At 45.0% G+C, this 15279-nt stretch overlaps 1 protein-coding gene across 3 annotated transcripts in view; it reads right to left on the bottom strand.

Annotated features, from left to right (window-relative positions):
- LOC120247187 (mitochondrial intermediate peptidase) overlaps positions 1-15279 on the bottom strand; it is a 157401-nt gene that overhangs the window by 47125 nt on the left and 94997 nt on the right. The window contains exon 17 of one of the 3 annotated variants that reach the window (XM_039255011.1): positions 8994-9318. The exons of the other annotated variants lie outside the window; for them this stretch is intronic. Coding sequence (XP_039110942.1) covers positions 9259-9318 — 60 coding nt within the window. The 3' untranslated portion in view covers positions 8994-9258. Of the gene's footprint in view, positions 1-8993; positions 9319-15279 lie in introns of those variants that run through there. 3 annotated transcript variants of the gene reach the window in all.

The following is a 15279-nucleotide window of genomic DNA, read 5'->3' as shown; positions in this document are numbered from 1 at the left end:
CAACCCCTGCACATGCACTTTCTCTCTCAAAATAAATAAATAAGCTTAAAAAAAAAGTGTCCAGTTTCCCCAACACCATTTACTGAAGCCTTTTTCCCACCCCACTGTGTGTATTCTCGCCTCCTCTGTCATGGGTTACACGGCCATATATTCTAGGTGTTTTGATCCATTGATCTGTGTCTTTTTTGGTACCAGCACCAACTGTTTGACCGCCCTGGTTTTGTAGTTTGAAGTCTGGGCGTAAGACACCTCCAGCTCTGTTCTTTCTCAAGACTGCTGGGGCCACTCAGGGTCTTCTGCGGTTCCACACAAATCAGCAGATTATCTGTTCTGGTGCTACCCCGCCAGTCTGTCTGCAGGGACGGGCCATGTCACGGAGGGAGCGCTGGTGGCACGGCCCAGCATGGCTGGCGGAGAGGCCCGGCCGCAGGTGCTGGTGGGCAGACCGGGGGGAGGGCGCCCCGCTCCCCAGGGCAGAGGTCACTTCGCACAGGGGCCAGTCCCGACTGAGGCTGCCCACCAGGTGTGGCGGGGTGGGACGGGGTGGGTCAGAAGTGCCCGCGTGGTGCTTCCGGGCGCACACTGGCTGGGCACCAGTGTAGGCGGCAGTGCTGCCCTGACGGCGGGGACTCGGCTGCAGGTGCCCGCGTGGTTGCGGGGGCCGGACGCAGATGCATGCAGCGGGGTGGGGAGGGGTGCGGGCCCGCACAGGGCCGGCTCGGGGCTCGCTGGCGGCTGTGGGGCCCTGGCTGCTGGCACGCTGCCCCTGGCTGAACGCTCTCTCCCCGGGCAATGGAGACCGGTCAGGGCACGGGGGAGGGCCTACCCGCGGGTGAGCCCGCTCACAGGGCCTGAGCCGGGCGTGCGGGAGCCAGGGGCGCCGGGGTCCCCAGGCAGGCTGGCGGCACGCAGAGGCGGTGGAGGCGGGCGCCGGGGCCGGGGTCTCGCACGCCGGTAGCCACGGAGGCCGAGCGGGCGTAGGCGCAGGGCCCGGCTGGGGCAGGAACGGGGCGGGGGGACCAGGCGGCCCGTGCTGCAGAGCGAACAGCTGTGGGGCCCACATCCGGGCCGTGGGGGGCGGGGGGGGGGCAGCTCTGCAGAGAAGGTCACGGTCGTCCGCAGCGCTCCAGCCGCATGGCTGCTGTCGGCGGCCCGTTTTCCTTCCCTATTCCTTGCTGTTTCTACAGGCCTCGGTTTTGCCAGCCTAGGCGGGGCGGACCTGAAGTGTGACCCTGCGGTGGCCCCGAAAGGCCGAGGAAGCTGGCCGCTCCTTCCTTTCCGGGAGGAGTCTCCCTGGCGGGACGTGAGGATTCCCAGGGCTGTTTTGTGCAGCTGTGTGGCCCGTGTCTTGGATGGACCCGGGGGGGGTCCCCCGACCCGTGTGTGTCTGTGGGCAGCTATCTAATTGCTGAGGTTCGTGGGCGCTTGGAGACGGGTCTCTAGGAACCCAACCGCCCTGAGAACTGCAGATCGAGTCGCAAGCTTTGAAATTGGGAAGTGTGAGCCCCCTGACTTGTTTCTTCTTTTTCAAGGTTGTTTTGGCTACTCTGGATCTCCTGTATTTCAATACGAATTCTTTTTTTAAAATCAGCTTTCAGTCTTGGCAAAAAATAAAATAAAATAAAATAAAATAAAGTAAAATAAAATAAAATAAAATAGGCAATTGAGATTTCACAACTGTCTTGAATCTGTAGATTGATTTCAGGATTACTGCCTTCCTAACAAGTCTTCCGGTCTGTGAACGTGACATCTTTTCGTTTCTTTAGGGCTTCTTCCACTTCCTTCAATAATGTTTTATGGTTTGCAGTACACAGATGTTAAACCTTTTTGTTAAATTTATTCCAACGTTCGTTCTTCTTTTTGATGCTACTGTAAGTGGAATTATTTTAATTTAATTTTGGACTGTTTATTGCTAGAGTAATGGAAATACAATCTTATATCCTGCAACCTTGTTGAACCTGTTTATTAGCTGTAATAGCTTTTTATGCATTCCTTAGGATTTTCCATATACAAGCTCATGTCATTTGCAACGGAAGTCATTTCCTCCTTTCCAATCTGAATGCCTTGTTTTTTTAATAGTTTATTGTCAAGTTGGTTTCCATATAACACCCAGCGCTCATCCCAAGTGCCCTCCTCCATGCCCATCCCCCCTTCCCCTCCCCATACCCCATCTGCCCTCAGTTTGTTCTCAGCATTCAAGTCTCTCATGGTTTGCCTCCCTCTCTCCCCCCCCCACTATTTTTCCCCTTCTTCTCCCCCACGGTCCTCTGTTAAGTTCCTCCTAATCCTCCTATACGTACAAACATATGGTGTCTGTCCTTCTCTGCCTGACTTATTTCACTCAGCATAACACCTTCGAGTTCCATCCATGTTGCTACACATGGCCAGATTTCATTCCTTCTCATTGCCATGTAGTATCCTAATTGCTCTGGCTAAAACCTCTAGTATAATATTCAATAGAAGTGGTGATGGCAGCCAACACAGTCTGATTCCCGTCTTAGGAGAAAGCTTCCAGACTTTCAGCACCGAGTGTGGTGTGCGCTGTGGGGTTTTCCTAGATGCCCTTGTTCTGGAAGAGGATCAGCACTGACTCAGGATTCCTTATCTCCAGTTACATTCGATACATCCTTGGGTCCTGAAAATTTTATCTCAATATATTTCTTGTATTTCTTCTCTTATGCAAATGCCTAACATCAATGCCCAGATTTAGACCCTTACCATCTTCTGCCTAGACTGTAAGACCTTTGAGGCGGGAGCTATGTGTGTGTGTATATATACTCACTAAAAGAATTGCATCCGTTAAACAAGATCAAGATGGTATGGAAAAGAAAGCAGCAGCAGCAGCTACTGGCAATAAAAACATAATCATGAGAAGCGAAAACAAAGCTAAAATGAAAATAACAGTGGTGAAAACTGTAGGAAGGAAAACAAATTCAAGATAATCTTCCAGAATAGGACACAGAGCAAAAGCCGGACAGGAATAACGGAAGGAAGGAAGGAGAAGACGGACGGAGGGGCCTCGGCTGTGCAGCAGGATGGGTGTGATGCCTCAAGCAACTGTCCCAGATGCAAGCACTGAAATGCTGGGTAAAATATATTAATAAAAACAAATCTGTGAGTGCACTGCTGAGACAGGAGAGAATGAAATGTTATCAGAATGATCCAGGAGATCATGTTTACAAATAAAAAAGCATGTTTTTAAGTATCTGGGAAAATCCACGATATTTTGACATTTGATCGCTTCTGTTACTGCCCCTGCTTGCTGTCCAATGCACGCTCCGTGCTGCACTCTCCCCTACAGTTTATAACTGCTTGTGTCACTACTCTGCTTACAAACCTCAAACCTCCAGGGTCTCCCCATCCCTCCCAGGACCATGTACGAGCCTCTGTGCAGACACACACGACTCTTTACTGTTTGATCCCAGTTTCATTTTCAGACGACAACCCCTCCTCCCACACCAAGCTCCCTGTCGTCAAGCAGCCCTAGACAAGCATATTCCCTCACCACCCTCTATCATTCTTCCCCTTCCCTCTCTCCTCCCCCCTGCACTGCCTTAACCTGGGGTAAAACCTTAGAGGTGACTGAGCACAGATAAAATGGCATTCCTGACGCCACGAAGCTCAAGTGAACACCTCCCTGTCTATAACAGAGTTCTCACAGCCTCGCAATATGTCATTTTCACACTAACTTATAGACGTACGTACCCATCTTTCCCAAAGACAATGTCTGTCAAAGGAATTAACCCACATGAGGAGAGATGGTGGTGTTGGGATTAAATAGGAGCTGTAGTTTAACTTCTTGGTAATTTAATTGTAAAATATCTCTTTTTAAGAAAGGTTTTATGGTTGATTTGGAAAAGAAGGGTAGAATAGGCAAAAAAAAAAAAAAGGGGGGGGGGAGACAAGATAAAGGAACTTTGTGTTTTTCAAACCGTGGGGCCATTATCTACTAGTGTTTCGTGAAACCAACAGAGTAGATTGTGACCAGCACTTCAAAAATGAAAATGCAGAATAGAAATATGGGAGCACAATGCACACAGTTAGGGTAACTTCTAGTTTGTTTCAGGTTTACACACACATGTCCCTATGTGTGTACATAACACATATTTGTATAATACATCATAATATAATGCATTTCTTACTGTGGACTTGGTCGAAACGCTTGAAAGTCAATACATTAATGGTTCAAGGACATGGGTAAGGAAACCAGCGCTACTCTAAGCAGAGAGAGAAGGCAGGGATGTGACAGCAGATGAAAAGCTCAAGACGGTGCTTTCGTAGCATATTCTAGATTGTACCGGCAGGGAAGTAGGTAACGAAGGGAGACTCACCTCTGTGACTCTCTACATGCAGCACTTTGAAACATCTGTGTTTTCAAACATTACGTATAATCAGAACGCAGGCTCTCGAATGACGTGCCAGTCCCTAACCGATTCTGCTTCTATTGGTCCTGTGCTCGCGAAGCTTGGGAAATCTGGTTGCCATCTACACAGAGCAAAAGGAGCCACAGGCTGTGGATGAAAACCATAGACTGCTTTTAGCTAGCCACTCTGGGATGTCTCAGCCTGAACATGGAAGACAGTAGGGTCGGGAGGTGCTCATCAGGGCAAATCTGGGATGCTGAAGCAATTCAGAGCGCGGCGCCACGGCACCCTGTGGTCCTGTGTCCTGGACCCAACCATGCCCCCTGGTTACGCGGGGCCTTGTCACCAGGCAAGCTGGCTGGAGGGCACGGGAGACGAGTATGTGGAATGGATGTTCCCCAGTTTTAATTCAAAACAAGAGGTTATTAAACATAATTAGGATTAAAGTGCCCTGTGGGTTCTTGGGATCAGAGCCAGGAGACTCCTCTGCGACCACTCCGCCAGGGTGACTGCTCATTCCTCACGATGGAGACAAACCAGCTCATGGCTGGATTCTCTTATTTCAAACAAGCCAGCTCAGCAGTGTCTAGGATCAGTCTACTTGTTTTCAATCCTGTGCTTTTCCAAACTGTGGCCGTCTCTTAGTCTCCAAGGTTTCTTTGTTCACTTTGATTTAATCTCAGCACATTTTAATCACAGGACTAGCCGAACATTTTAGAGGATATCCTAAGTTTTCAGAGGGAGAACGAGTCGCAGAAAGTGGTTATGAAACAAATGTAAACTATCTCTTGATTTATAGACCTCCGCTGCTCTCGTTCAAAGGACTTAGCACCGGGAAAGGGTTGTTTAGACTGTACTTGGGCTTAAGTGGAAAGGAGTTATTGCCGAAATTGTATAAATCATCTCAAATATTGTTTGATTTTAGCTTTTAAGAGTCTGAGTTTTCCTAAGTGTGTGGAGAAAGTTTGGTTCAGTTTTCACTCTCCATAAATCAGCGAGTATTTCAAAGCTTCCCCGAGACACAGAAAAATATACACGTGTGAAAAGAATGAATGCACCATCAGAAAGTGAAGGATCTGAAGATAATGCATGTTAAAGCCAGCAACGAGCTGGGTCCTCACTTCTGTCATTAATAACTATATACAGAGGTGTAAAAGACACCACGATAAGCTATTCTCATACATTAACCACCACCTACGGTCATGGAAAGCAGGTAGAAGGGCACAGAGGCACCATAATGGTGCCCCAGCAACTAGCTGTGCATTACTACAGGGGCCCCTGACTTTCGGGATGAGGGATCACCCTCGAAAGTCACTGACAAAACAGTGTGGAACACACAAGAGATTCCCATCTATTTTCATGTATTAATGTGCCTATCCTGTTACCCATCCTACACGCAAGTGATGCGATTTTCTTCCTCAAATGTCATTTTTGATCATTTAAATCCCCCCTTTTGAATAAAAAAGCCAACACAGGGAACGCATCGATGGTGTCGTCCTAGTGTCGTATGGGACAGAGGGAACCACACTTGTGGTGAGGACGGTAATGTGCAAACGTGTCGAATCACTGTCTGTACACCTGCAACTTCCGTCACATTCTGCGACAACTATACTCAAATTTAAAAAAGTCCCCTTTCAGTGATCATTTCCTTTACTGACAATACTACTACTACTTAACGTTTGTTTTGCATTTACTATGTGCCCGGCATTGGGCTAAGTGCTTCTGACAAATATTCTTTCAGTCTTGGGATGACCACAGTGGGTTCAATATCGCCATCTTCCAGATGAAGATCTGATGCTTACGACTGGCTCGAGGCCACCTGATTCTGAAGCCCCCACCCCACCTACTCCTGCTCTGTCTCCCAGGCAGAGTCAGCCTTGCCCTCCACGGAGGGGCCGTCTCTGCTCAGACTCTCTCCCCGACACCGACCTCCAGCTGCGGACCTCCGACTTCCTCTCAGAACTTTCTCACTCCTACCTTTGTAATCTGAATGTGTGACTATCCTGGAATGTTCTTTTCTCTCCAACACACACTCTGGCCCTCTTTCAAATCATAGCTGAAACCTTAAACATTTCATTAAAATCATAAACCAAACAAGCATGCTCAATTCCCTATAATTATTTAGCATGATTTTGAAAGCTCAAGCTACTGTGCTAGCCAAGGACATGTGGACACATAAAGACTAGAAAAGGGCAGCAAAAATATTATTTACATGTGCTGTGAGAATTATATCTATATAAATACTTATCTATATCTATGTATATCTGAATCTACATATGTATCTATATCTGTATCTGTATCTTGATAAGATATATATAAACATATATATATGTGTGTGTGTGTGTGTGTGTGTGTGTAAACATATCTGGAAAGTCCCTAAAACCTGGTGAATAAGTATTGGAAACAGTAAGTTGTTCGCCAAGACTTTCAGCCACAAAAGTGAGACACTAAAATAAATAACTTTCTCTGTACCAATGGAGAGAAGCTGGAAAAAGAGAGGGGTGGGGAATATATACATAACATTCACAGCAGAAAATAAAAAATCTTAAAACAGGAATTCGTTTAACAAGATACAGGAGGGGCTTCTAGTAAGAATGTTATAAATATACAACATGGTGACGGGAATAGTGGAGCAAAGTCATCTCTATTAATAAACAACCAAGAACCAACACCCAAAGCTCCACAAATGATTATCCAGTCTGGGCAAGAACCCCTGAAATGGAAAGCCTAGAAACAAACCTTATTGTGCAGTAAAACTTCGCATCTCACAAAGGGGGCCTTTTCAAGTCAGTAGGGAAAAATGGGTTATTCAAAAACCAGTTAGAAAAACTAAAGCCAGTTCCAAATCTCATACCTTAACATGACCACAAACTGAAACAGTTAAAGACTGAAAAGACTGAAAAATAAAACCACAAGAGTACGAGAAGAAACTCGTACAGTAATTTGAATACAGTTAGGCGAAAAAGTTCTCTGTTAGGCTGACAAGAAACTGAAAGAAAAGTCAAAAAGATTTAACTCAAAACATTTACTGCCATCATGCTAAGTAACAGAAAGAAAACCTTCTAAATGTTAAAAAACCAGAAAAGCTGAAAGAGAAATAACAAAATGGGAAGACATATTTATTACAAAAAGAATAAAAGGCTAACAACCCTATAAAAATCAGTAACAAAAAGATGAACGTAAAGACGGGAAAATGACAAAAACAGACAAAATTCAATTCCTACTGGATGGTAAGATACCACAGGGGAATCTGCTGGTTTTATTGGTAACAAAAACTTTGCAAGCAGAAACGTGTGTGGTCTATTAGGCTGGTAAAAATTAAAATCAAATCCATTATTGGGCTCATCAAGGGAACTGTATTTGGGTTTTAACTCTGCAGCGTGTACCAGAACAGAAACTCTAAACCCATCTTCTACCCATGCAATTTCACTCCTAGGGATTTATTTTAAGGCTACAGTAGTCAAATGCACAAGACGTATGCATCCACAGTCATCTGTATCTGTAGTTCTTCTACAATATTGAAAATTGGGTTTGGAACCTTGAACAAGAGCTAGGGATAGGAGGTGGGGTTCTGGGGCACAATTTCAGAGCAAGAGGAGAGAGGGTGAGTAGCAGACGCGGCCTGGGAAAACATGGTGGGGTCGCGGGTCCGTTAGGGAAGGCCTCGGCTTGGCACGTGGGTAAGAGTCAAGCACTGTCAGCTCTGCACGTAGTACCAACACACTGTGCCTGGCAAACAGCAAGGAAGGCCCTTGGAAAATGATGAACAAGAATGAGTGAAGCCTCAAGTACAGTTTATCGAGGACTGGATTTAATCCTAGTAAAGGCATCTGGGACTTCAAGGTGATTTGGGAAAGTAAGAGTATCGCATTACATACTCGGTTTCAAAGAAACCCGTTCATTTTAGTTTATTAACCTACACGTAAGTTTTGTCCAGGTGAAGAGCACACTTCCTTTCCTTTATGTTCTCCACCACGGTTCTTTTGCACAGTGCTCTGCAGTAAAGACCTGCTCGGTGCTGTGAAGACACTGGGTATCGCCTCGAAAGTCATCTCTTTTAGAATGTACCTTTTCTGGGGCAAGAGGGTCTTAATTCTCAACCTCCAAGATCTCTTGAAGGAGACAGGAAAACTATTCAGGCTCGGGGATGGTGAATTTTCTATCCAGAACTAAAGCCATGGGGAGGGGGAGCTTCTACTCTGAACCTAATCAGGCTCAGCCCTGCTCCTTCATCTCGGCAGGGCTCCGAGGGAGAGAAGGGCCATATGATCACTGACATTTCAATGGCCTTTACGTCTTCAATGGCACAGAAGGAAGTGAAGGAATGTCTGTGTCACTGGAAGCCCGCTGCAGCTGTGTGTGTGTGTGTGTGTGTGTGCGCGCGCACGCGTGCGTGTCTGCCCTTCCACCCTTACAAGGAGTATGTCCTCGGTACAGAAAAACTGGGATGAAAAATACAGAAACAAACCTGACACTCGGCCATAACCCGGGACTGTGATAAATAGTTGTTCATGTTAAAGCTTCCTTCGGTCTGTCTTCAAAAGACAAAAATCACACTATTTATAATTTTATTATATGCTTTTCACAAATGTGATATTAAGAATTCTTTGTAAACATTAACAGCTGTTTATTATTTCATCGTGGGGACTCTCTGAGTCAGGATATACTAAGCTCTGATGACAGTACCACACACCCTCACATCCCGCTGGCTTCAAACAGCAAGGCCCTGGAGTGTACGTGAGCAGCCCTGATGACAAGCCCAGAGTACAATACGGTCTGCTGACCCTTCCTTGAATGTTGGACTCCAATTATTTTGCAGATGTGGTGATTATCAGGTGTCAAGCTTTATTTGGTTTTCTACACATATCGTCAGAAGAAATTCCTCAGCGTTATGTTAGTGGCTTTTGTAGGCTCTTGGTGTTCTTGATCCCTCCTGCCAAACCAATTTCTCCTCCTATGAACAAATATAAAAATATCTATATCGGTGTATGAGTACAATCCCTAGTATTGTCTTTTAATAGGATATGGAATCATATGATAAGTGAATGTGTCACTGCGCTGTTACTTCCATTTGCATATTTTTGTGTGCCGGAAAGTCAAACAGGTTTTTTATATATATAAATTAATGATTTTGTTGTATTCTTTTGCAACGGATGTTTATCTCCATTTTCCTTTGGGGGGGGTGTTGGGATTTTGTTGTTGTTCTGCCTATTTTGTATTTGTATGTGCTCTTTAAGCAGCAACAATATAAACCATTTATCATACCTGTTATAATTTTTGAACCAAAAATCCATAGACTTGTCTTTGCATTTTATTCATGTTTTCTGTTAGAAATTCATATTTTCCTGATCAAATCCACTCATCTGTATTTTCATTTGTAATTTCTTCCATCCCTTTTTAACCTACTATCCTTTTCTAAATGAAAAAGAAGATAATAGGAGATAAAAGGAAATCAATAATGGCTTATTTTTTTCTATTTAAGTGTTTGCTCCATCTGGTATTTATTGCATGACTGTAGATAAGTGTAAAGTGAGGCGATCTGTACACTAAGCCCGCTTGGAACATCTCGAGTGAGTTACTTCATCTTCGCTCTATTCTGTCCCTATAACACAACTGCAAAGTTGGGAAAGTTTCTCAGCTTCGGTACAGAAGTGAGTGGGCCCCCTGGCCCTGCCCCCACCCAGAGTAGCAGGAACAGACAGACAGACAGAAATGCTGTCCATCCGTTTCCAGGTGAACACGCGTCTCATCTTCTACTCCCATGTAGAAGCTCTTCAGCTCCCATGACTGGTTCTGAGCTTCCCCATCCAGCTCCACACATTCCAGTGAGACCGCTGGTTTCCATTAGAGTGCGCTCTCTCAGCTTTCCCTCCTACCTCATTGGTTTCTCTCTCTCTCGGTCTCCTTTGTTGGCCCTTCCTCAGTTTCCAGCCTTTTAAATGATGGCCCGGGGCTCATCTTTCATACATAACGTTGTCCTCACTCCTAAGGATGACCTCACCCCGTCCACTGGCTGGGATACAACCTGCGTGTGGATAACTCCAAATCCCTCCCTCCAGCACACACCGTGCCTCTGCACTTTGGACATGGACATCCACCTGCCTACGTGGTTTGACTAGTGGTATCTCGCACTCAGTGTTCCTAAAACTGGTTTCCGAATTGCCCCAAGGACTTCGCCTTCCCACAGTCTTCTCTCCACGTTAACGTCCTCTTGGTGGCTTGGGCCAAACCCTCACAATCACTCTGGACTCTTCTCCCTCTCTTACACTCCAAATTCTGTCTGCCCTCTACCTGAAACCTTCGGATGGCTTCCTAGTTCATCCGCATTAGAGCCAAGGTCCTTACACAGAGAGGACATTTCAGTGGTCTATAAACATATGAAGAAGTGCCCAGAGTTCTTAGTCATGAGAAACGTACAAATTAAAACCACAATGAGATATGGCTCCAGACTCCCAAAATGGCTAAAATGAAAAAGACTGACAATATCAAGTACTGGACAGGATGTGGAGCAAACGGTACACCCACACGTTGTCTGTTGGTATGCAAACTCAGGAGAATGATTTTATAAAACTGTCTGGCGAGAGCTGCAATAAAGCCCAAGTATACACTGTGTAACTGCTAGCTATATACTCAACACGCGAATGCTTACACCTACCCAAAGACATATACAGGAACAGTCACAGGAACTTTATTCATTATAATCCCCAAAGGGAAATAACTCAAATGTCCATCAATAGTGGAACACATTAGTAAACTGTGGCATACTAAAAATGGAAAACTTTAAAGCAACAGAAAAGAACAGGTTACTAAAACAGCCAACAAGGTTCATGGACCTCATAGACATGATGCTGTATAAAAGACGCCATGCTCAGAAGAGTACCTAACAGGGCTCCTGGGTGGCTCAGTTGGTTAAGCATCCGACTTCGGCTCAGGTGATGATCTCGCAGTTTGTGAGTTCGAGCCTCACATCAGGCTCTGAGCTGTCAGCACAACCTGCTTCGTATTCTGTGTCTCCCTCTCTCTGACCCTTCCCCACTCGTGCTGTCTCTCTCTCTCAAAACTAAATAAATGTGGAAAAAAAAAAAAGAGTATGTAACACAGGTGGTACTTAGCTAAGGTTCGAAACAGGCAAAGCTGGTGGCCACCTTGTGGGGAAGGTATCTTGAAGGCACACTCACTGACAAGCTGCAGGGGCCTCTGAAAAGCAGGTATAGAAAATGGTGTATATCTTGACCCGGGTAGCAATTAGACAGGTATAAGCATATATAAAATTTCATGGAACTGTAGATTAAGATTTGTGAGTACTACGTAAGTTATGCCTCAATAAAAAGGAAAGCAAACAAACAGCTTCTGCTAACCTTTGTTGGGCACTACCATGCAGCAGTGGCCTGAAGAAACAATGAACAAATCAGAAATGGGCCCTGCTGCCATGTGAATTTCACTCCCATTGGGAAGACCGAAATTAATCAAATGACATCGAGAAATTATGAACTGGGATGATGGGTGTGAAGGGAAAGAAAGAACTTGGTTCTGGGAAAGTGTGCAACGGAGGAACTGGCCGGGTCCGGGGGAGTGACGTTTCCAACAGAGTAACGTGGGAAGAAAGGAGAGCGCGCTCCAGGCAGAGGGACTAAGGCAGGAACCTGGAGCCCAAGAAAGGAGGGTGTGTTCAGCCGGGCAGAGGTGGGGCGACCCGTGGGCGGGGAAGGTCTTTGGCCTTTAGCTCAAGAGCGATGGGAGGCGCTGACGGGTTTTAAGGGAAGGGGTGTTACAATCAAATGTGTAGTTGGAAAAGACTCCCTGAGAGTTGTGTGGAGTTGAGAGGGGAAGCGGGTAAGGGGAAGCTCATCAGGAGAACCGTAGCTGCCCAGTCCGGAGTCCGCTGATCTGGGAGACGGGGCAGGAGGAGCCGTGAGGGAAGGTCGTTACTGAGATCGATGATCTGATGTATCTTTATATCCAACAGACGTGATTTCAACTTTAGGCCAGTATGTGAGAAACAAGAGGAACACCGTGTACCCCCAGGGGCAGAGGCGCGAGGGCCAGGGGTACACGTGGGCCCTTTCACGTGTTTACATGTTACGATGTTAGGCATGTGCATACACTCCTACTCAAAATGTAATTAAAACGTAAGATTAAGATCACTCAACAGAAGGCTTCCATACCTGACTAACGTTGCCCGTGGCTTCCCCATTGCTCACAAGGCACAGAGGTAAGAAGACACTGCAGCAAGCCCCTCTGGGTACTGTCATTCCTTGAATAATAGTCAGGTCCCCGCGTCCTGCTTGCAGCTCACATTTACCATGGGTGAGAACATAATGTGCCTTAGAGAATCACCAAAGAAGCCGCTTCCTGAAATGTAAACTGCCTAAAATCTAAAAGACACATGTGCATCACTTAACATACACAGTTTACTTGGTATAGGAAAAACTCCTAATATCCTGGATTTTCATTTCATTAGTGCTAACTTATGTAAATTTACAGGGGGTAAAAAACCGAAAACCAAGACAAAAATGAAAGCTGGCGACTTGGCTCAAAGAGCTCTATTATAAAAACAATCTGGGTCGTCCTATAATTTCCTCGTGTTTTAAATCAGTGAGATCTAGAGCTGCAGCTGTCCCACAGTCTGAAACCATATAAATTTTTAGAAAATGAGTCAATCAGGAGATTAAAGTTTCAATTTATAACACTTCTGTGTTTTAGTTACAAAGTCGTAAATAAATCTAGCATGACAGAGAAGGTAAATATTTTCTCAGTTGTTTATGCAGCCGAAGAGGAAAGGAATTTAACATGCAATTAACTACTTAGGGTGGTTTTTTTTTTTTTTTTTTTAGATATGCACCATATGGTCTTTGTGTTTCAGATAAAGCAAAAAATAAATATTGTTTTGTTTAATCTAATGTTTGCTTAGCAACAACAAATACTCCAAGCTAGAGCGATGCCTGGGCAGTACCTTCACCTCCTGGAAGTGTTTTTCCACGTGTACAAGAGCTAGCGCCTACGGACAGGGGAAATAGAACTGCTTCCCCGGGAAGAAGGGGGTAAAACTAAATAGGAGGAATGAAGATTTTTATTAAATAAATGAGGTTAATCTCTCTGGAGAGAGAATGATAAACTCTTAACCCTTCGAGGCTCTACTTCTATTGTTTAATAGGCAGTATTTTTTTTTCCACACTACAGAGAGACCTTTATGCCATTCTTTAAACCAACATCTGAACAGGTGTGAGGTTAAGAACAGGTCAAAGGCAGACCTCAGATTGCTATATAAAGACTGCCATACGATCAGTTTCTCTTATCGGCCTTACTTTAAAAATAACTGGGGGAAAAAAGCCAAAACTGATGGCCATTTTAATCTAGATGAAATCAGTTAAGATCTATTATTTCTTATCTCGATGATTTACCAATTGTTCTAAAAATTAAAGCTTTTAAAATAAAATCATTAAGGGGCGCCAGCATGGCTCAGTGGGTTAAGCATCCGACTGTTGGCTTCAGCTCGATTAATAATCTCACTGTCCATGAGTTTGAGCCCTGCATGGGGCTCTGTGCTGACAGCTCAGAGCCTGTATCTTGCTTCGGGTTCTGAGTCTCCCTCTCTTTCTCTCTCTCTACCCCTCCCCCACTCACGTTCTCTCTCTCTCTCTCAAAAATGAATAAATGTTAAAAAAAATTTTTAAAAAGATCATTAAAACTTGACTCTATATATATGAGGTCAAAAAGCTGTAATATAATTTTAAAGTAAAATTATGAAATCTCTTATGAAAACCTCTGAAATATACACTTGAAATTAAAAACTTTTAAACACGATTTTTCATCTGAAAGCACAAAAGCCAGCTATCCACAGGGATTTCTATACAAATATACTGAAACACTCATTCACGTATTTTGAAGAAAGAAGCCCTTCGAAATTGGCTATCAAGTAAACAGGAAAGGGAATTGACTTTAATAGCGATAAATCAGTCTTCACATCCAAACCGTGTGTAGCAGGACTCTTTTCTCATCGTGAGTGTTTCTGCTTATTTTTCTACCTTTTGAGACTTAGGAAAAATAAAACTCCATACAGTAAAATAGATACGGTAAAAAGCACTCGCAGAACCTCTCTGCACCCCTGCCACCACCTCGATCTCACCCCCGCATCTGCAGCCTTCCACGTGGCTGAGCGGTCCGGTTGAAAGTTCGTCCGGGATGAGCACACTGTGTAAACAACCGGGTTTACTGCTGCTGGGCTCCATCCCCCAACTGGTGAACGAGAGGTTACTCTCCTTTCCACGTGTTGTCATGACAACAGCAATGTCAGCTTAAGAATCGGCTCTGAAAATTGAGCCCTTTCAAGATGGGAAGCCCTCAAATTACACATAAGCTGTATGCTAAAAGTGCATTTATTAGTCTGTTATTTGGGAATTCAGAACATATATCCAAGATAAATGTTCTATAAACGAAGCTCTAAGCTAGCCGTTAGATGCTCTAAAGTTACTGTAACCCTAAAATAGAAGAGCAGAGCATTACACTGTCTCAACTTAGGAGCAGAAACAGAGAACAGTACGTTTAAAATTTTGGTTTTTGCTGGTACTTGAAAAACAGCTGTTCCGGGGGTGCCTGGGGGGCTCAGTCAGTTAAGCAATCAACTTCATTTCAGGTCATGATCTCACAGTTCGTGGGCTCAAGCCCTGTGTCGGGCTCTGTGCTGACAGCTCAGAGCCTGGAACCTGCTTCAGATTCTGTCTCCCTCTCTCTGCCCCTCCCCCTGCTTGTGTGTGCACACGCGCATGCTCACTCTCTCTCTTTCAAAAATAAACATCAGAGGGGCGCCTGGGTGGCTTAGTCGGTTAAGCGTCTAACTTTTGCTTAGGTCATGATCTCGCGGTTCGTGGGTTCGAGCCCCGCGTCGGGCTCTGTGCTGACAGCTCAGAGCCTGGAG

This window comes from Hyaena hyaena, unplaced genomic scaffold, assembly GCF_003009895.1.
Source record: "Hyaena hyaena isolate Hyena2069 unplaced genomic scaffold, ASM300989v1 scaffold_11, whole genome shotgun sequence".
NCBI classification, from domain to species: Eukaryota; Metazoa; Chordata; class Mammalia; order Carnivora; family Hyaenidae; genus Hyaena; species Hyaena hyaena.
This window is presented reverse-complemented; position numbering and strand designations above follow the sequence as displayed.